The sequence below is a fragment of the Mya arenaria genome, chromosome 11, assembly GCF_026914265.1.
Source record: "Mya arenaria isolate MELC-2E11 chromosome 11, ASM2691426v1".
Taxonomy (NCBI): Eukaryota; Metazoa; Mollusca; class Bivalvia; order Myida; family Myidae; genus Mya; species Mya arenaria.
Genome location: NC_069132.1, coordinates 71042768 through 71066917, shown reverse-complemented (window position 1 = coordinate 71066917; position 24150 = coordinate 71042768). Strand labels below are relative to the sequence as shown.

Sequence of the window (24150 nt, the reverse complement as noted above, 5' to 3'; positions counted from 1 at the left end):
ATCTGACAGGACACTAGTTGGTGGGAAATGTCTATCTGACAGGACACTAGATGATGGGACATGTCTACCTTACAGGACACAAGATGGTGGAACATGTCTACCTGACAGGACACTAGATGTTAGGATGGGTCTACCTGACAGGACACTAGATGGTTGGACAGGTCTACCTGACAGGACACTAGATGGTGGGACATGTCTATGGACATGTCTATCTGACAGGACACTAGATGAAGGAAGGTGTCTACCTGACAGGAAACTCGATAACTGGATGTGTCTACCTAACAGGAAACTTGACAACTGGATGTGTCTACCTGACAGGATACTAGATGGTGGGACATGTCTACCTGACAAGACACTAGATGTTGGGACATGTCTACCTGACAGGACACTAGATGGTGGGACATGTCTACCCGACAGGACACTAGATGGTGGGACATGTCTACCCGACAGGGTACTAGATGATAGGACATGTCTACCTGACAGGACACTAGATTGTGGGACAGGTCTACCTGACAGGGCACTAGATGGTGGGACAGGTCTACCTGATACTGGGCACTACATGGTGGGACATGTCTACCTGACAGGGTACTAGATGGTGGGACATGTCTACCTGACAGGACACTTGATTGTGGGACAGGTCTACCTGACAGGGCACTAGATGGTGGGACAGGTCTACCTGACACTGGGCACTAGATGGTGGGACATATCTACCTGACAAGACAGTTGATGGTGGGACAGGTCTACCTGACAGGGCACTAGATGGTGGGACAGGTCTACCTGACACCAGGCACTAGATGGTGGGACATGTCTATCTGACAGAACACAAGATGGTGGGACATGTCTACCTGACAGGACACTAGATAGTGGGTTGTGTCTACATGACAGGACACCAGATGGTGGGATGTGCCAAACTGACAGGACACTAGATAGTTGGATGTGTCTACCTGACAGGAAACTTGATAACTGGATGTGTCTACCTGACAGGATACTAGATGGTGGGACATGTCTACCTGACAGAACACTAGATGGTGGGACATGTCTACCTGACAGGACACTAGATGGTGGGACATGTCAATCTGACAGGACACTAGTTGGTGGGAAATGTCTATCTGACAGGACACTAGATGATGGGACATGTCTACCTTACAGGACACAAGATGGTGGAACATGTCTACCTGACAGGACACTAGATGTTAGGATGGGTCTACCTGACAGGACACTAGATGGTTGGACAGGTCTACCTGACAGGACACTAGATGGTGGGACATGTCTATCTGACAGGACACTAGATGAAGGAAGGTGTCTACCTGACAGGAAACTCGATAACTGGATGTGTCTACCTGACAGGATACTAGATGGTGGGACATGTCTACCTGACAAGACACTAGATGTTGGGACATGTCTACCCGACAGGACACTAGATGGTGGGACATGTCTACCCGACAGGACACTAGATGTTGGGACATGTCTACCCGACAGGACACTAGATGTTTGGACATGTCTACCCGACAGGACACTAGATGTTGGGACATGTCTACCCGACAGGACACTAGATGTTGGGACATGTCTACCCGACAGGACACTAGATGTTGGGACATGTCTACCCGACAGGACACTAGATGGTGGGACATGTCTACCCGACAGGACACTAGATGGTGGGACATGTCTACCCGACAGGACACTAGATGGTGGGACATGTCTACCCGACAGGACACTAGATGGTGGGACATGTCTACCCGACAGGACACTAGATGGTGGGACATGTCTACCCGACAGGACACTAGATGTTGGGACTTGTCTACCCGACAGGACACTAGATGTTGGGACTTGTCTACCCGACAGGACACTAGATGGTGGGACATGTCTCCCTGACAGGACACTAGATGGTGGGACATGTCTACCTGACAGGAAAATAGATGGTGGGACATGTCTATCTGACAGGACACAAGATGGTGGGACATGTTTACTTGACAGGACACAAGATGGTGGGACATGTCTACCTGACAGGACACTAGATGTTGGGACATGTCTACCTGACAAGACACTAGATGTTGGGACATGTCTACCTGACAGGACACTAGATGTTGGGACATGTCTATCTGGTAGGACACTAGATGGTGGGACATGTCTATCTGACAGGACACTAGATGGCGAGACATGTCTACCTGACAGGACACTAGATGGTGGGACATGTCTACCTGACAGGACACTAGATGGTGGGACATGTCTACCTGACAGGACACTAGTTGGTGGGACATGTCTATCTGACAGGACACTAGATGGTGGGACATATCTACCTGACAAGACAGTTGATGATGGGACAGGTCTACCTGACAGGGCACTAGATGGTGGGACAGGTCTACCTGACACCAGGCACTAGATGGTGGGACATGTCTATCTGACAGAACACAAGATGGTGGGACATGTCTACCTGACAGGACACTAGATAGTGGGTTGTGTCTACATGACAGGACACCAGATGGTGGGATGTGCCAAACTGACAGGACACTAGATAGTTGGATGTGTCTACCTGACAGGAAACTTGATAACTGGATGTGTCTACCTGACAGGATACTAGATGGTGGGACATGTCTACCTGACAGGACACTAGATGTTGGGACATGTCTACCTGACAGGACACTAGATGTTGGGACATGTCTACCTGACAGGACACTAGATGGTGGGACATGTCAATCTGACAGGACACTAGTTGGTGGGAAATGTCTATCTGACAGGACACTAGATGATGGGACATGTCTACCTTACAGGACACAAGATGGTGGAACATGTCTACCTGACAGGACACTAGATGTTAGGATGGGTCTACCTGACAGGACACTAGATGGTTGGACAGGTCTACCTGACAGGACACTAGATGGTGGGACATGTCTATCTCACAGGACACTAGATGAAGGAAGGTGTCTACCTGACAGGAAACTCGATAACTGGATGTGTCTACCTAACAGGAAACTTGACAACTGGATGTGTCTACCTGACAGGATACTAGATGGTGGGACATGTCTACCTGACAAGACACTAGATGTTGGGACATGTCTACCTGACAGGACACTAGATGGTGGGACATGTCTACCCGACAGGACACTAGATGGTGGGACATGTCTACCCGACAGGACACTAGATGTTTGGACATGTCTACCCGACAGGACACTAAATGTTGGGACATGTCTACCCGACAGGACACTAGATGTTGGGACATGTCTACCTGACAGGACACTAGATGTTGGGACATGTCTACCTGACAGGACACTAGATGTTGGGACATGTCTACCTGACAGGACACTAGATGTTGGGACATGTCTACCCGACAGGACACTAGATGTTGGGACATGTCTACCCGACAGGACACTAGATGTTGGGACATGTCTACCCGACAGGACACTAGATGTTGGGACATGTCTACCCGACAGGACACTAGATGGTGGGACATGTCTACCCGACAGGACACTAGATGGTGGGACATGTCTACCCGACAGGACACTAGATGTTGGGACTTGTCTACCCGACAGGACACTAGATGTTGGGACTTGTCTACCCGACAGGACACTAGATGTTGGGACTTGTCTACCTGACAGGACACTAGATGGTGGGACATGTCTATCTGACAGGACACAAGATGGTGGGACATGTTTACTTGACAGGACACAAGATGGTGGGACATGTCTACCTGACAGGACACTAGATGTTGGGACATGTCTACCTGACAGGACACTAGATGTTGGGACATGTCTACCTGACAGGACACTAGATGTTGGGACATGTCTATCTGGTAGGACACTAGATGTTGGGACATGTCTATCTGACAGGACACTAGATGGTGAGACATGTCTACTTGACAGGACACTAGATGGTGGGACATGTCTACCTGACAGGACACAAGATGGTGGGACATGTCTACCTGACAGGACACTAGTTGGTGGGACATGTCTACCTGACAGGACACTAGATGATGGGACATGTCTACCTTACAGGACACAAGATGGTGGGACATGTCTACCTGACAGGACACTAGATGTTGGGATGGGTCTACCTGACAGGACACTAGATATTTGGACAGGTCTACCTGACAGGACACTAGATGGTGGGACATGTCTATCTGACAGGACACTAGATGGTGGGACATGTCTATCTGACAGGACACTAGATGGTGGGACATGTCTATCTGACAGGACACTAGATGAAGGGATGTGTCTACCTGACAAGACACTAGATGGTGGACCATGTCTATCTGACAGGACACTAAATGGTGGGATGTGTCTACCTGACAGGACACTAGATGGTTGGATGTGTCTACCTGATAGGAAACTTGATAATGGGATGTGTCTACCTGACAGGACACTAGACTTGGGGACATGTCTACCTGACAGGACATAATCGTGCAGATAAAAAGAAGCTGAGGTACAGGGCTTAAAATTCAATTTGCCTCCATTGCTGCAGTACTCACCTGTCTAGATGGACGTTGTTGACAGGGGGCTAGCTGACACCTGCGTCGGTCAGTTGGGCGCTGCCCGGTCTCACAGCTGGTGTTTGGGTAAGGTCGACGCTGGCCCCGGTGGGCCCGACAATCTACAAGCCGGGTCTGCACCCCTTCCCCGCATGACACACTGCACTGGTAACATGAAACAAATGATACAAAGCATGCCTGAAGTGTCTTAAATAGCATAAATTGAATAAAAAGTAATGTAGGGGAAGTAACTTCATTTTAAATCTTATCTATTTCTGTATCTTTACAAATAACTATTCAATTGAATTGCAACTGAACAATGTCTTCAGGAAAAGATTGATGAATGTTATTGAACTTATGGACCTTGCTACAAATGTGTGTATTGTCTCAGGCAATATGATTGTGTTTTAAGTTGCATATGAATATCTTAAACAGTTTTTGAGTTATGGCCAAGGATAAAGATGTTGCACGCTGACAAAGGCGACAGTGGCACCAAGTTTGTTCTGCCAATTACAGACAACTTAGGCAATACTGTACAAACATACGCACACACAATAACGGTTTTATTGTCACATTCTTGCTAGCCTACCTTTCCCCAGGCTGAATGCATCCACATGGGGCATGATACGTCTTCATTACACGACCGCCTATACTGGGGTTTGGCCTGAAACCTGAACAGACACTGCTCATTGTCTACCCTGCGTGTGGAGTTGTCCCCCAGCACAGCCTCACAGAACACGTCCTGCACCTGGTCACCAATGTCACATGATGTGGAACATGCCCCCCATCGACCCACTTGCCATCTCCTGGATACGTAAAATTGTGGAACGATCAAGTTAGAATTTATTGTAACATTTATAAACAAATAATTTTGAGAATAGTGAATTCACTTCTTTTACCAGTCATGCAATATTATGAGAAAAAATATTGGCTATGGATATCAAACACAGTATTTTAACATACAAACATTTACAGAATGTTAAACAAACATAGCCATATTTTATGGCTACAGGCAACTATACTTTGAAAGAAAAGAAAATTCACCAACACAAATGCATTTGTAGTGTCTGTCCTACAGTCTCCATTGTCACACTGCTGCACTGTGATTGGTCGGCTGGCCTGGTCACATGACCTCTCATTGGTCACCTGTCTCTCTTCCCGGTCCACGCAGGAAACCACTCGCCTCTGAATTCCTGCAGAAGAAAGTTAAATACAAATATTACAACTGAGATCTATCAGACATGTAAAAAAACTTCTACATACATGCCATATTTCTGGAGAACATTCAAGGGAAATCTGACATTTTTGTTCTGAATTCCATAAGTTTTTGACATTAGACCAGGGGATTTTGACATTTGACGAGGATTTGGACAGTCAATATATCACTACCGTATTATATCATGTATAGGACGCTAGCATAGATAGGACGCAGGCAAAAAAATCGTTGAGAAAACGGGTAAAACCCCTTAATATATAAGATAGGACGCAGCGAAAAAATGTCAAAATCGGAGCCGAAAAATTGAGGTTGGTAAAGTATTTATAACATATATTGAAGTAAAAAAACAAACAAAAATTGTATAAAAGGCATATTTCGATAAGTGTCTTGTGTATTTCGATAATTATTGTCGTATTTCGGTAATTAAACATACACAACAATGATATATGTCTTGACATTTTGAGAACATTCACGCATAATATAAGACTTATACAAATGCTGTAATAGACTAGTTCTGACTGACAGTCAACCGTTGCAACGGTTGCATCTCCCGACATGCCTTCTGAATGACAATCAACCGTTGCAACCGTTGCAAACGTTGCAAAACTGTGTATTGTCAAAACTAATAATTGTTTTGATAAGGCTTGTCGCTGCGCGGATTAAAGCATGTCAGCATACAGAAGGCACCTCGGGTAAAGTGCGAACAAACAACAATACGGTATTACCATCGCAATAGTTTGTTCTATTGACTTTTTTCTAATGACAGACAGCGGGTGTTTTTCACACCTTCGCACATTTGAAAAGATTTGATCGTGACAATAATGCTACTTTGCGTTATGCACATTCCTTTATTATTTTTTTAAAACAGTAACATACAACAAAATGTTTTGTAAAATATTGAAACATTAAAATCATGAACAACGATTAATTGATAAATACCTCCTTTCCCGATTTTCCGTTGCCGTTATAACTCAATCCAGTTAAAGTGCTGACTCACATCGAGTTTTTGTGAGTAGCGTCCCTTTTGTAAAAAAGTAAACACTCGTGTTTGTTTTCAATTTATTTCTCAATAAATCATTTTAAAGTAAACATTCAATATATTTCTGCGTGTGTTAACTTGCATGATTTTACCTATGTCAGTTGTTCACTTCGGTGACGCAGTACAGATACTTACTATTACCGCGTTCTTCCCCGGTCCGATATTTTCGAACTGAAATGGACTTGGAAAAAAACAGATGAAATTCTAATAGCATAGAAAGGACGCAGGCAATTTTTAAGACGATAATTGGGGGTAAAAAAGTGCATCCTATGCATGATATAATACGGTACTGTGCGAGTATCTATTACCTTTTTGTACATTAAGGAGTACCATATTTCTCCGACTATGTGACAATTAGGCTTTGCGTATATCATGCAGATTAACAGGTAAAGATCAAAGGTGCATGGCAATGGTTTGTATCTAAATCGCTCAGTCTTTACCGTATGATCCCATTTTACTACCAAGATTGCGTCTAGGCTAGTTAGAACATACCATACGATCGGAAAAATAACAAGAGGCCCAAGAGGGCCTATGCTCTACTGGCATGGGTCTTGTGGTAATTTTCAATCCAGAGCATGTATGTATGAGTAATAGGCAACAAATATATACACTAAAACTGCGATCGCTCGAGGTAGCCAGGGACCGAGACAAAACCTCAAGGGAACCGATGTTTCGAGCGACCCGATTTTCAATTTTCCAGTTTGATATCTTTCAGTGTATTTTAAGTTTGAAGTCGTCAAACAGACTGTTTACTAAGACACCGATTGTTTCCTGTAAATGACGTGAGTTTTTTATACTTTCAAGGCCCATAATCTAGGCATGAATGGGCAGATCTGACTGGTTTTCTTAAGGAATCGAGCTCTAATGGATATCTAAATACTGTACAAGTTTCATCGAGATACAATCAAAACTGAAGACTATATCTTGTTCACAAGCAATTGATTACAGATGCAAGGACGCACATACTACGTACACATTACCATTGCATAAGCTCTTCTGGCCTTTGGCCAGTCATACATGCCATATTTTTTGGAGACCATTCCATGAGATTTGGTCAAAAGGCTTAAAATTTAGGGGGATTTGGAAAGTATTCCGGGGGATTTTATATCAAAAGTATATAATAAGTTCACGAAATATCAATTTTTTGTATTCATAATTATATAAAAATATTCATTCAATATTGCAATGACAACTGAACTAACATCAATTCATAATATATTATGCATATAACACTTCAATGTATTTATATAAAATGTTAAATAATAAAAAAAAAAGTAAATTTTTACAAAAAGCACTACTAAAAAAATGAATTTCTATGCACTTCACAGAACTAAGTAAGCACTACTAAAAAAATGAATTTTTAGGCACTTCACAGCACTAGGTCCACATGACAATCAGGATAGCAAACACATGCACAATTAATATGCATGAATTGGTTGATTTAAATAGCATGTCCTTGGAAGGAACAAATGAGCTGCAAATGTTATGTTCATTAAACTTTACACTCGGCAGATTGTGAATTGTTTCTGAAGTCAATCTTGACCTTGAGTCTCTCTGAATTGTTCTCAATATGCTGAAACAACGCTCAGCGTTTCAGTTTGATGGTGACTGTACTGATATGAATTTAGAATAATCCATCATTATCAGAAACAATACAGTATACCGTAACATTTTCACACGTCGGATATTTGTCCAATAGTTGCGTGTTAACATCTTCATTTGTAATTTAATGTCAACACCCTTACAGGGTTAAAAACAAACAAACAATTAGTGACACCTATACAAATTTATTGCGACCTTTCGATCGTATGACGCAGAGATCAAAGGCGCTATTATGGCACACTGTGTAACAACCAAATCATGTACCCTACTGATTGGCAGTTTGTGCAAGGCTGTATACACAGGATCAATCGATAATCCAGATGTAAAATACAGCGCATCAAATTCCTTACCGTAAACACTCGGATCAAATATCGGGTAATAAAACCAGTGACAACCCGCTCGTAAGCGGAGGTTTAAAAAAAAAATTTTTTTTTTTGGAAATTCCGGGAGACCGGGGGATGGACCGAAATTCCGGGGGATTTTTTCCCCCTCCGGGGGATATGGCATGTATGGCCAGTAGAGCTAAAAATCAATAATGGTCAAAATCATGGTTGATATATGAACCTTAGGAGGTAGAAACAAAAAGATATGTGAAATAAATGCTGAACCGTGTTACTTTGTTCTATTATTAACCTTCATCTACATAAGAGTGCTCACAGTTGTCAAGATATCAGCGATTTATTCAATCAAATGAACAAATTTAGTTGATAATTGACTGTTAAGCTTGAACATTATCACAGACTTGGAGATATTTAAGCGCTTGATTTGCTTTACAAATTGACCCCGTCTTATAAACGAGTGTCTAAACTAAAACACTAGATTTCATGGGCAAAGTTAAGGGGTTGTCTTATAAGCGGATCATCTTATAGTCCGGGAAATACAGTATTCTATTGATGCTACTTTATAAACCATCAATGAAAAAATCTGCTTACTATCAGAAATGATAACCAAGTAGTCATACTTGTTTGCTTTTGATCATTTTTACAAATTAATTAATCACTTCTTGTAAAAGTTGACAATCATGTTTCCCTTTCCCAATTATCAAAAAAAATATTTTATTTATATTGTTATTTATCAAGTCTTAGTAGTTAGCAAAGCGATAAAAACATTGATAACTTCTAGCCATTTTCTCCATTGTGGAGCAATTTTGTTTACATTCAGTTTCCCTCACAGACTGTGGTTTCACTTTTGTCATTTTCCGAAAAAAAATTCATCCCCCCGCAGGGAGACCTGGGGATGGATACAAATTCTGGGTGCCCCCCTTTTGCTCAAAGATATGTTAACAATAATAATATTTAATATTCAGATAATCAAATATACATTGTACACCTTACAAAGAATGATGTATTCAGGCAAATTTTAATAAATTAAGACCAAACTTGTTATTCTGTGAATGACGTAACCTCTGACCTGAGCCACACTGAGCAGAGCATGGTGTCCATTCACCATGTGACCACATGTAACGCGAGTTGTCATGGTAACTTGATCTTGAGGCCCGACTCTCCAGCTCCAGCCTGGTAAGGTCGGGGTCACCTGTCCCATGTCGCATCTCCTGGGCTCCCGTGTCTAGACCATGGCCATTTTTTCTGATTGTTTTGTCTCCTCCTAAAATCTGGACCCCATTCTCATACACAAACTTCTCACGATCAGTGAGAGCATTTTCATGTGTATTGGCATAGTCCTTCTTTGGCATTTTTCTGTCTACAATTTTGACATTTGTAATACCATAGTTTCTGCCTGGCACACTGCTTGAACTAATTTTTATATTGCTTGGCTTACTTATAAATGATTTAATATCCTGATTATCATGAATAGATTTCATATGTTTATTTTTCGTATGCGTCTCTTTTTGTTTTCCTATAGGTGTCACATCCTTGCCAGAATTGTCAGAACTAGGTGGTGTGTAACCGTACAGTATGTCTGGATTGTCTGCCTCTTCATTTACAGCCTGGAATGTACAATTTTTTAATGCACTAAAACCTTTATTAAGCAAGCAACTATGCTGCAGTATAATATACCCTACCCCTTCACATTTTTTGTCCAGCACATTTTGAACCCCTTGGATGGTGGTGGTGTTAGTAGTTTATACTCCAGGTCCAAGCGTGAGTACATTGAAGGGACTCCCAGAGTGCCAGTTCAACCACACCTAACCTGGGTAGACTATCTGGCGTTTAACCAGTACTAGGTGCCTTCACCTCAGCACGGAACTGACAACTTCTGTACATGCCAAGGGCAGTGGTACAGTGCGAATGGTCGTAGAAAGGATTTCATAACCAATCACAATAGAAGTGACCTGGTCTGTCCCGGAATCAAACCTGCGTTGTCCGATTCACAGTCCAATGCTCTATTGAGCTAACCGGGCAGACTAATCCCTTAGAAACTTGCTGTCAGTGAATTCTTAAAATCAAAGGACAGCACTAGGATTTTAATCATGTAATTTATTTACTTCATGTGGTGAACATTTGAAACAATGACATGTTAATTTTGGTTAGGCCAAAAAATTGTTTGGTTAGGGTTACGTCCTTTTCAAAAATAGGTAAGGTAGGTAGGCTTTTTATTTTTTTTTATTTTTTTTTATTAGGCTTTATATAAGAATATCATTTTCATCATTGGAGAATGGTGTTAAAGTTATCTTCTGTATAAGCATTTAAGGTTTAAACTACATATTGAAAAGCAATTAAAAAAAAAAAGCGAAAGAAAACATTTTTTTTTTTTTTAGTTTTTCATTTTTTTTTCAAACTGACTATTAAAACGGTAGGGTTGGCGCCTATTCCGTAGGTAGGGTCGGGTAACCCGAACCAAATGTATTGGTTTTTTTTAGGCCTTACCGTTAAAGACTGGTTATAAGACACACTTTTTTCACTCAGATTTTGATATAAAAAGGTGCCTGCGTCTTACAACCAGTAACAAACTTTGACATTTTTTTCTGAGGTCGGTTTCATGAGGCCGAAATTGGCTCTTCAGAGAAATTAGCTAAATAACTTCAGCGAACACATTATAAATTACCTTTTAAGACGTGTTAATGTGTAGTAAACACAAAAAAATATCTACATTAAAGTTATGGAAGCCAGAACTACAGAGAAATAAATGGTGAAACTAGAAGCGCCGCAATGCGACGAAACCAGGTTTTTGTTATGGGCAATCAGAAATTATAGCCAATTAATTTGTTGTATGAGCAAGTTCAATCTGCAGCTTCATATAAGCTATATCATATCACACCAAGTTTCATCAATATCTATCAATGCTAACTTATGTTATTGGGCAGAAACCATTTTTCTATTTTAAGTAACAGTGACCTTGACCATTTTTCTATTTTAAGTAATAGTGACCTTGACCTTAGCCCCTCCCCACTCAAAAGCAATCCCAAGCTAGCTCTTCCCATAAGCTACCTACACACCAAGTTTCATCAATATCTATCAATGCTAACTAAAGTTATTGAACAGAAACCAATGTTTGACGCCCGCCCGCCTGTCCGCCTGTCCGCCAAAGGACAACCTCATTCTTATAACCCGGTTTTCATTGAGAACCTGGTTAAAAACTAGTTTGTTTACATTTATGTAGAAAGGGATGTCACTCGCGTCATCTCGATCAAGTTTATACAGGTTAAAACAGCAGTTGAAGATCGAGATATGGTGTATTGTAAAATGTTTATTATTTTAAATTTTCATTATTGTACGAATAAAATTATTCAATATTTTTTGTATAAAACAATATTTAAACATGCATATATATAAAGAAGCATAGCTGTGCATTGTCAAAATATTTTTTGTCAGTAGTATGATAAGGTGCGAAAAACTCGCACTGCCTTTAAGCAATTTAACATACCAATACTGTTGCAATAATAGTCTCCTTTTTTCGCACTTTGCCACGTTCTTTATTATTTCCTGTAGGTGTTGACATTATGAGAACAATCATGTACAATATAAGGTTCTTGCTTTACAAAACTTTTCATTTTCAACAGGTTATCGTTCACGACACACCGTCAGAAAGACTATTTTGCTTTATATCAGTATTGTATGTTTAAAATAACCATCGCTATTTTCACGAAAAAACAAAAATTTCGTCATTGTCAACAAACATGGTGGCCGATATTGGCAGACGATTTAAAAAAAAATTCTATGCATACTAAAACCCAAAACATAGTTTTTTTCTCGAGTTTTTTACTGATTTTTTTGCCTGCGTCTTATAACCCCTATCATCTTATAACCAGTCATTTACAATACACACTTTGAAGTTATAAAACCAACATGATATTAGCAGCACAATATAGGGGTATGACTAAAATACGAAAAAAGGTTATTTTCTCGATAATTTTTTTTTTTTCCACTAAAACATGAAAAAAGGCTTATTATCGCAAAATCAAGATTAAAAAAGTTGGTTGTGAAATAGATTTCTTTGTTACTAAAAAAAATATATAAAGGTGATATTTAGATGATAGTTATTAAGCTTTTTTGAAGTTTGACCAAAAATAAGCAAAAATAAATAAAGTTTAGTAGATGGATAAATAAATAAGTAAGTTTTTAGTGTGTGTTTGTTTTTGAAGGTGGGGGAGTGGGGGCAAGTGGCAGAGGAGGGGGTGTGCATTAATAAAACGTATAATTACTGTTCATATGTAATTCATGGTCGATTGAACTTTGATAGATATAATATAGCTTATATGACAAAAATTAAAAAGTATTATTAGTGGTTGCTTAGGGGATTGATAAAACGTTTTCGACTTTTCATCTTTTAATATTTGAGGAAAACTGTAAACAATCGCATTTGAAAAAATAAAAAGTTTTACATTACTCATTTTCATCGGTTTTGAAATTAAGCCAGCCATGTAGGTGGCAACTGTTGTTGGTATAATGTTCCATTCTACATTTAGGTTGTTATAAAAAATAAATAACATTAGGTTTGTGTCATTATTAAAGGCTGGTGCAAACTTTTTTTTTAATTTTAATGCATTATCTTGTTTACCGTAGTTGATTTGAATGAAACTAAACAAAAAAAGCATACTTTTTAAAATAATATTTTTAATCATAAAATCTTTAAAGATATGATGCAATTATTGTTTGAAATACATGCTTTGATATTTTCACCATAAATCTAATTTAGGCCCAATACTCAGGGAAAGCTTATTTTGGCCAGCGATGTTCTCTTCGCAAAAATAACCTTATTTTCGCTTACGTTAGTCTTGCTCCCCCACTCCAAAAAAACTTATATATTTGTCAATCTTGAACTTGTGCTGAGTATTTTAATTTCACTGTTAGGTGAATATTTCATTTTCAATAAAGAATCTTTGTATCTGTTATCAAGTTTTCATGCACTATGCCTGTACGTCCATCAGTCATTTGAAAAATAAGAAATGTGTCAATAGGATCAGTTCCTAATCAGGAAATTGCAGAAGAAGGTAAACATTATGACAGGCTCAGCATTGGGACCATAATAAGGATTTGAAAAGGCCAATAAAAGGGTCATTGTGTCACTTCTTATCTCCATACCAAACTTGTCATTAGTACAATGGCAGGAAGACAAATGCCCAATAATTGAATAAATATTTACAAGAAAGATGTACAGATTTATGATGGTCCTTGTAAATCAAGCCACATCTACACTGGGTCAAAAGGGGCCATGAAGCCCCTTATCCTATAAAATCTCCATTTGCCTTAATTGTATTTGTCAATATTGTTTCTGATAAGACCTTTGAATCCACATTAAACATGATACAATAATTGTGCCTATTGTGAATCTGTTTAAGAAATATAGAGTAATGAAGAGCAAGGACAATACTTGAGCAATTAGGGGTTTAATCTCAACCTTTGATCTCACTCTGCACCACTTTCACAGTTGTGATAATTAATTCATCATTTCTATGACATCAAAAAATAGATATTGGAGGAATATGGGCAAAACTGTCATGCATTGTTTCAAGTTTGGTACATAAATGAAAAAAAATCAAATCAGCAATTAAACTGCTCAAGTCCTTCAGTGGTGCTAATTGTTCTTTTGTAACTCTTGGATATATATCAGACTTTCTGGAAATTATTGTATTAGAGGCTTGTATTTCTAAAAGAGTGGACTTAAAGTGAATAGTACGGAATATTTTTTATTGTGGTTTTACACTTTGTGTTAGTTGTAACCATGGATTTGTTACCTTGTGTTGATCTCCTGAGAGACCACCTGATGGCACACGACAGAGCTGTCCAAGAAATCATCGCTCTTGGTGAGTAGTAACATTTGTTTAACATATTATTATTAATAATACAACATCAATGCTATGTATACAATTATTTTTTTACTATATCAATGTTGATACCGTTGAAAGCAGCATCATTGTTAAGTTTTAAAGGTGAACTGATTTCAATTAAGCAAGCAGAAGGCACTTCAGTTGTCTTAATATTTATGAAAAGTAGCACAAATAACAAATGGATGTCAACGTCACATTTCTTGGTATTACCAATTTGAAAGTAAATAATAATTGAGTTCATAACGATGTTCTTTAAGAATGTTCTGAACTATTGAATGATATTTACCTTTTCCACAATTACTGCTATTTCTATCATTACTGTCTTTACTTCATTTAACTAAATATTTTTCTCCTCTTGTATAATTTTTTGATTTTTTTCAAACATTTGTTTAGAGCATTATCAATATATTTATTTAAAACTAAGAGGCTTATAGATAGATGTCAGTTTGAAGATATGCAAAACTCTTATAGACCATTTGTCAAATGTTTGCAAAATAATCTTGGTACCGTAGTTGGAATAAATAGTGCATGAGGAGTAAAAATCTTTTTTAGGATTTTTTAATGAAACATAAAGCAAAGTGAAGTTGTGCAAACTGCAAGATTTAGAATATTCTCTACCCTTCATGAGGAACATTACTGAATTTAAGGATTGCAATGTGAATTTGTTCACAATGAAAGAATGTTAAGTTGTCTCCCCCTTGTTCTTTAACATTTTGCCTGATACAGGCAATGCTTGTATAAAGTGGTATTGATCATGAGGGAGCCAGACAGCATTTTCCAGGATAGCTATATTCACTACAAATGTCTATCTGATGTGCAAGAATAATACATACAGTAACACTTGTTGTTGTTTTTATCAAACATTGGTCTGAGCAATTTAGGAAGGAGTTACATTAATATATTTTTATAAAAATGTTTGCAAACATTTATGTAAGATTTATAGCTCTAATCTTGGTTTCACACAGAATCATCACTCTTTTTGAATAATAAAAAACAAGTCTAGTTGTACAGGGTATAAGTTACAATTTGTTCAAAGGTATTCCATGAATCTTGTATAAACATGTCTGTTTGAAAATGCCCATTTCTTCTTTGGTGTTTCTTCTTTTAAACAAGTCATTCTTATAAATAGAATTATTAAAATTTGGTGCCAATTTGAAGATTGCATAGTGAAAGAAATATGATTCTAAACTGCTAATTTATTTCATGCTTATCTTTTTTCTACCAACAAACTTTGGGTTTTTTCAGCCACTTGTGCTAATGCCTAATGTTTTGTACTTGAAACTTGAAAAACCTAAAACAGGGTTCCCCCTGGGTTCTAAAAAGTTGTCGCCACTTTTTCGTGGGGGGTTAAGGGGGCCGCGAAAGGCCCCCTTACAGGTCCAATAATATAATATTGTTGTACATGAAGCATAAGATATTAGCAAATTGTTATTCTATTGACAAAATATATGGACAAGTATATAAATTTAAGAAAAAGGAATATTGCCAAAAATGCGACATATACATGTTGATTTCAATCGAATGCCTGCATAAAAAAGTGTCATATAATTAAAGAATACAATTATGAAATTATGAGATAAACTTAAAATAAATGGAAACTTTAAAGAAGTATACATTGTCAAACTTAGGCCATACTGTCCGAAAAAAATAGTGTCTACACTTTACTCCAGCCAAGTTATTGGAAGCCTTATATCAAATGGGATGTAGTTCTATTTATTTGTAAGCATACCCAATGACTTCTGTTAATCTTCTGTTAACACTTTTCAAACCCCTAAATTGCTGCATTTATAGGAATTACAAATCGCGACAAAATTGAAACAAATCTAATTTAGCGCGTAAACGTCATTACGAAATTTGCATATCATGTGTCTTTCTGACAACCGAAAATTGCATTTTTAAAACTGACCCGTTAATTACGCAACAACAAAGCTGTTGAGCTAAATTGTTTGCTAATAAGAGACATACTAGTTAAAGGATGGCAATAAAAGCAATAAATTTACGCAATAATTAGCGAGGTGTTGACTGGGCCGTGACTGCTTGCCCTAATTATCGGATTTGTTGTTGCACCAGCAGATACGCTTGATTTATGACAGTGACGGAATCGATTATCAATGCAGGCGGCATGGGCTCTGCTTACGTCATTTTAAGAAAATATTTGCAAAAAAACAGCGTTGTTTCAATAAATTCCCACTTCAGCGATTTTGTCGCAAATGGCGACAATGGCGATCGCCAGCAGGAACCCTGCTAAAATGAATCCTTACAAACACACACTAACTTTTGGCAGATGATGTTTGATTCATCATTGGTTCTAAGGTTAGCAATAGGTGGCCTAAATAGCAGCCTCACTTTCTACCCAATCTTCACAGAACTTTGCCATGATGTGTGTCTTTATGAAATTTAGGTAAACATGTTATGTTAAAAGTCACTAGCTCAAATATTGGAAAAGCACCCTAGAGGCCACAATTTCTACTCAAAAAGTTCTCAACATTTTAGTCTCTGCAGAAATAAGATATTTTTTTTATATGGGTAAAGATGAACACATACAATGTAGGTCATAAGGTCATTAGTGTCAAGGATACACAAACTTGGTTTGAACTTGCACATAATTAGGTCACCATTTTTCAGATAATACATGATAGGGATTTTGAGGGACTCTAATATTTGTACCAGTCAAATAATATTGTGAAAAAATAGCTAGCAAGTTGAATGTTTATCAATGCTTGAAACTTTGACTCTATATCTGTTGTTTCATTCCAGACCACTACATAGAGCAGATGGGTGAGCGGACATTCCTGTCTACCATGGGGGAGCACCTGACTCCCGCCTTCCAGAAGATGATCCGGATCTCCGTGGCCGAGGGCATCAAGCGCATGTACAAGGAGTATCGCCTCCAGAAGTGGCTCAAGGTGCAGGAGATGTCTACGACTGTCCGCCGGGTGCTTGACGCAGAGACAGGGGCCACTATCACACAGCCCAGGTTGGGGCATCCCGGGCAAATGGTTCCACACATGTCAGGTCAGCCCTATTTCCCCGTTCCTCTGAACATGGTGAATCACAATGGGCCTGTTTTCTGGGATGGTAGAGTGCAGGGTCCCCCTCAGTGGCAGCCTGTGATGTCTGGAGAGTTCATGATGCCTGTACCACCCTTCCAGCATATGATCAACCTGGTGTCCCCCATCAGTTCAACGCATCAGCCACACATGATCACAGCTGGTCCCTCCATCCAGCCCTACCTATCGGACGAACTCAGCATCAGAATAGTTGAGAACACATCCACCAGTCACCAGGTGTTGGAAAACAGTGAGGTGCCCATACAGAAGGAGAATGAATCACTAAACCAGATTCTAGAAAATTCTTTTCATAATGACTCAGTGTTGAGTGATAGCAGTGATGAGATCTTGGACTCTGTGAATGTTGTGAATCCTCATAATCATGTTGCCCAGGACAGTGTTAGTGATATGGGACAGACCAACAGTGCTTTATACAGTGACAGTCATCTCAGGAGTGCTAATGGATATGTTGTTGAACCATTGGGCCAACCACAGAACTTTTTTCATTATGTGCCGCACCCTGGGGCTGAGCACCTCCATCCAGCAGCCATGACCTACCAGCCCCAGCAGTATGGATGGCCACATCAGGATGACGTGGAGGATCCCCTTGATGACAGTATGGAATGGGACAGTGATGCCTCCAGCTATGATGAGGCTGATGAAGAACTGGCTGAAGTGCTGTTTGCCACTCAGCAGCTGCTGCCGGAGGAGCAGGCAGTGAGACTTGATGTTGAGATGGGTGATATGGGTATTGGACACATGCTGTTTGACCGTGTGTCTGCCACTTGGTACACCTCACACTGTGAGTTCTTCAGGGCCAACTGAACAATAAACTGACATCATACTACAATGAGAACTCAATAGTACCTAGATAACCTTTTCCATATACCGTATTGGTATCATGTTTTTCTGGAATGTTTGATATTAAAATTTGGTTAAAACATTGCATGAGATCATCAGCTATGGTATCATTGTGTTACACTATGGTTGTTGATTATTTATGATGTTAATTTATTCAATATTCATATTCAATTTTATTGTTGATTCAGTATTTGTTTCATGCCTACCTTGTTAGTTTTTCACCAAAATAAATGTGCTATCTGTATTTGGGTATTACTAATATCTTAACATGATAGTCTACAAAAAGTGTCCTTATATATATGAACAAAAGAACATTTGATGATGAAGTTATATGTACAAGGGCTCTGAATTCAGAGGGGAGACATAGCTGGATTTGGAAATGATCAGACAAAATCCCCTCAAGCTACATTCATGGGCCATAACTCTGAAGTGACATGGCTGAAATTCCAACCTGGCTATATATTTATAACACTTTTATCTTAACATAATTGTTGTTCAAGTTTCGTGATGATCGGAAAAAAGCTCCTTGAGTTATAGCACTGACAGCATTTACATGTTTGTGTAATTTTAAGCAATTCAAGGGCCAAAGTTCTGACGTTGCTAATGGCAACATGGCTGGTTATTAAATTTGGCCTTGACATTCATTCACATATTGTTCAAGTTCGATGGTGGGACGTCTAACAACCACCCATCAGGCTCAAGATGATCACAAATTTGAGGAATGATACTCACTTATGACTTTATCCTAGTCATATGCTTCAAATATTTTGCCTCCTGAGCATGTTTTGTAAAGATTGAAAGGGGACATAAATCTATAAAATAATGGTGGTTATTTTACCTGATTGGAACTTAAAATGTAAACTTTATGTGTACATGTTTTTAAAATCTGTCAAACCTTCATGTGTTATCAACCAGACACCCTTATTTGGCAAATTCTCAGTTGAAAAGGGGCCACAACTCCATCAAAAATGTGTTGTCAAATGTTTATAATCAAATTTGAACTTGAACCTGTAAGTTAAACCCTGATCTCACTAGATGAAGACCATAAAGACTGCAAGATGACCTGGCAAAACGAACGCAGAGAGGATGCTGTTAAATGCTTAATAAATGCTTTACTCAAGTTCATACTACGTCCTTACTGCGACCCTGCCAGGCATTCATTGTGTCACACACGTTCCAAATACGTTCTAACTGCACACATCTTCATGCGCAAATCATGCCTAACCCATTCTTTGTATGTTCTCACAAAGAACTTGTTACGTTCTTATACTTTAATTTATTTGTCAATGTGATTGAGATGGAATATTAATTAGAGTATTCTATATATTCTATCATATCTAGTGTTGGTATAAAATGAAGTTATAGAGGAGTTGAATGCTGTATTTATACAAGATCACGGTTCAGAACCTGACAGGACGTGGTAAGAACCTGATACAAACGTGTCTCAGACATGTTAAGCACCGAAAGAATGTATAAAGAATGTGGTAGTAAGAGTGGAGAGGTTGTGGTAAGAATGGTAAGAACTCCATTGACGTCTTAAGAACGCAAAGACAACCTAGAGGCAATGCGACATTCAATATTTCTCTTCAACTACCACGGTTGCACTACGTCAATCACCTTATGACTAGATTTTAGTTACGCCCTCACTACATCCATGACGTTGTTAATACGTTCTTATTAAGTTCTTACTGCGTCCTGATTCGACAACATCCTAAGTACGTTTTTTTAGACATGTTCAAAGTCTGCTCATACCATGTCCTTATCGGTGTCTTCTGCGTTATTCTACGTTGACAAAGTTCTGACTGCATCCCGCCAGATTTTTGAGGACATAGTAGGAACGTGGCCTAGTGAGATGATGGCTTACACATGTTAAACAGGTGAACTAAAAAATATTAAAATCCATCAACCTTTCATTGTCTGAGCATAACTAATGGACTAAATGGCCAAATTTTAAGTTGAAAAAGAACAATCAAATGAATAAATTGTGTATATTATAACCAAAGTGAACCTACATTTTATGGTTTAATGTGCAAACTTTAAATTAATTAAATCCTTTGACCCTTTCATGAGTTAAAAAGTAAAAAAGGAACTGTAACTTCTTGAAAAATGGTACTTTGTAACAAGCTGAACTTGACCTGAGTTCAAATCCAAACAAAACCAACAGATCAACCAACAAGCTATATAGGTCACTCCTGTATCAATAATTAATACAAATGAGATAACATGGTGTCACCAGTACATTACCCATTATGAATATGTTAAAATACTGCCCACATAAATCTGATTTTTGATGAAAAGTCTGCAGCAAAATATGGTTACAATAAAAGTGACTTTAACCCAGTCTTTGTTAATATGATGTCACTTTACACCAAGCCAGGGTATCTTATTGCAAGGTTTAATTTAAAACGAAAGGCTATTTGTTTTACATGTTTATGTCAAACCAAAGACTCAAATGTGTTTTAATATAATTATTAAACTATTATTTGGTTCCCAATTGTAAATTCATCAGCAAACAGTTTTAAAACCAAGATAATATAGTTGATAAAATCACATGTTCCATTGTCGCCAAAAAAATGGTAACCCTCCCGTAACGGGGAATTGCATGTCCTTTGCACCCAAGACATTAGTCTTCCTGCTTGCAGCGTGCACATGCATATTTTGAAGTTTAATGTCCACCAGGTCAAAATGATCTGGATGTTTTGTCCACCTGTTAAAATGATGTGGGAGATTTTGTCCAACTGGTCAAAAAGAACATAAGAGGTTTTGTCCATTGGTTGTTTAATAATGTGCGGCTCCCCAATTTCTGATTCCAGAATTGGTTTTATCAACACTGTATTATTCATAGTCAATTGCAAGGAGACAGATTTCTTTACTGATTTATAACTAAAATTAAGAGTCAAGATTTCCTTTTTATTCTACAATTTGATCGGGAAAATAAAAATCTCTGTCATTCGGTCTGTCAGGCCCTCAGAAAAATTTGTTGGTCCAAATACAATTTGACATCACCATTTTTTGACAGTGACAATGTGTATTTCTCCTGGTTTCTTAGTAATTGCATAGCATGTTCCAAAAGATAAGACAATTGGAAAAATCAGTTAAAACTAGCCAATGCTTATCGCAAATGTTTTGATAAATTATTAGCTTTTCAAAATCTATGCAGAATGGACAGAGGAAACCTGGTAATGTGTCAAATGAGCAATGAGATAATAAAAAAACAATTGTTATACAATATTATTAAGAAAAAAATGTTTTATTTTGATTTTGTTTTTAATTATTCTCACTTTTCAGAGGTGTTTAATGATTAAGGAACCTGACATCTTCATGATGTTATTACATCCGAAGTGAACATTACTGGTCAGACAAACTGAACCCCTTACAAAAATTTATACGGATCAGGTCCAAATATACCAGTCCAGACTGTCAGACAGACGGTTTTCACAATGTCTGAATAAAAAACAATCAGATAAATTATATCAATCAATGTCATTCTTTTTACTTATGCCAGTGACTGATGGTTTCTTTAATGTTTGAACTGATAAAATGCAAATTTAAATGGTTTGAGTATGGTTATAGAACAGAACAAAACATATTTTATTACACATCAACTTTACATATAAATATATCAACATTACAACTATTCTATGCAGTGAGCAAATAATATTATTGACATATAACGGATGAACTGAAAATATACTGTTGCAATTCATTAAAATGAGTACAAGAACATTATATGTGCTTACATGCAAAACCTTAACCAGAATTTCTAAGTCGAATAATGAAGGGAAATTATTTGCATTAAATGCAAACTAGAGTTATCTTACTTGGTTAATTAAGTAAGTTGGATGGTCGAGTACCATTGTATAAAGTATAAGTTGTATTCATGTATTAAATACAAATATATAAACGTTTTGTTAGTTATTTGGTGGTGATACACACAATTGTTAATGTTTATTCCATGTGAATTTGTGACCCAGTATTAAAATCACAGTTTAATTATCAGGAATAAAGATTACACAGGAAATGATAATTTCATTTTACTGCAGCTTATCAACATATATCAGTTCTAAATGGCCTTATTAATTCATAAGCAGTGCATCACTACCAAGTAAATTAATAATTGAATGCAAAAGTTCTTTCCCCAAAAAACTTTGTTTTGTGTGTGTATTATAATGAAATTACACATTTTTTTCATGCTTTAAACAAGAGGGCCATGATGGCCCTTAAACGCTCACCTAAGCAATGGGCCACAACTCTGTGATTAAGCTTTAATAAAAATGTTGCAATTTAAACATGTCTTTACTGATGACGATGCCTTGTTTTATATTTTATTTTTTTATATATAAGGGTCATGTAATGAAGCTACCTGTAAAGTTTCATTAAATTTGGCCTGGTAGTCTCAGAGATTTTTTTTTAAAGCAAAACAGTAAGTCGGCCATTTTGTTGTTGTTGTTGATGATCAATTTCAATGCCTTGTTGTATTCTTGTAGAGGACCATGCAATGAAGCTTCCTGTAAAGTTTCAGTGAATTTGGGTCAGTAGTTTCAGAGGAGATGTTTTTTAAAGCATGACAGGAAGTTGGCTAGATTGTTGTTGTTGTTTATCAATCGTGACCCCTTGTTGTGTTTTTGTAGAGGGTCTCCAAAGGAAGCTTCCTGTAAAGTTTCATACAATTTGGACTAGTAGTTTCAGAGGAGATGTTTTTTTAAAGCAAAACAGCAAGTCAGCCATTTTGTTGTTGTTGATTTATCGTGACCGCTTGTTGTACTTTTGTAGAGGGTCGCCCAAGGAAGCTTTCTGTAAAGTTTAATTGAATTTGGCCAGGAAGTTTCAGAGAACATGTGTTTTAAGCAATTGTTGACAGACGGCTGACGGATAGACGACGGACAAAGACCGATCACAATAGCTCACCTCTGGTGAGCTAATAAAAAGTAAATGTTTATTATGTGATTTGAAAAAGGGTAAAAATTAGGATCAGTTTCTTATCTGGAAATTGCAGATGGTAAACATTTTGACAGGCTCAGCATTGGGGCCATGATAAGGATTTGAAAAAGGCCAATAAAAGGGTCATTGTGTCACATCTTATCTGCATACTTGACTTGTCATTAGGACAATGACTGGAAAACTAATGCCCATTACTTTTTCAATAATTGAATAATTATTTGCAAAAAAGATGTACAGATTTATGATGATCCTTGTAAATCAACCCACATCTACACAGGGTCAAAATGGGCCATGAAGCCCCTTATCCTATAAAATCTCCATTTGCCTTAATTGCATTTATCAATATAGTTTCTGAAAGAATTTTGAATCCACATTAAACATGATAGAATAATTGTGCCTATTGTGAATCTGTTTAGAAAAATAGAGTAATTAAAAGCTTGGACAATACTTGAGCAATTACAAGCCCAATTAGGGGATTGGCCTGAACCTTCATGTATGATCTTATTCTGAACCACTTTCACAGTTGGGATAATTAATTCATCATTTCTATGACATCAAAAATAGTGATTTGTGATATATGGGCAAAAACTGTCAAGAATTATTTAAGCTTTGGTGTATATAAATGAAAGAAATAAAATGAGCTTTCAAACTGTTGAAAGCTTCTAGATGTGTTAACTTTTGAATTGTTCTTGGATATATATTGGACATTTTGGTACAATTGTATCATAATATTGTTTGAAAAGGGAGGAG

General features: G+C 37.9%; 1 protein-coding gene across 5 annotated transcripts in view; it reads right to left on the bottom strand.

Moving 5' to 3' along the window:
- LOC128207366 (papilin-like) overlaps positions 1-24150 on the bottom strand; it is a 172263-nt gene that overhangs the window by 106701 nt on the left and 41412 nt on the right. For all 5 annotated transcript variants that reach the window (XM_052910243.1, XM_052910247.1, XM_052910246.1 and 2 more), the window contains exons 10-13: positions 9730-10267; positions 5511-5655; positions 5052-5268; positions 4463-4627 (exon numbers count right to left, since the gene is read on the bottom strand). In XM_052910243.1, coding sequence (XP_052766203.1) covers positions 4463-4627; positions 5052-5268; positions 5511-5655; positions 9730-10267 — 1065 coding nt within the window. The remainder of the gene's footprint in view (positions 1-4462; positions 4628-5051; positions 5269-5510; positions 5656-9729; positions 10268-24150) is intronic.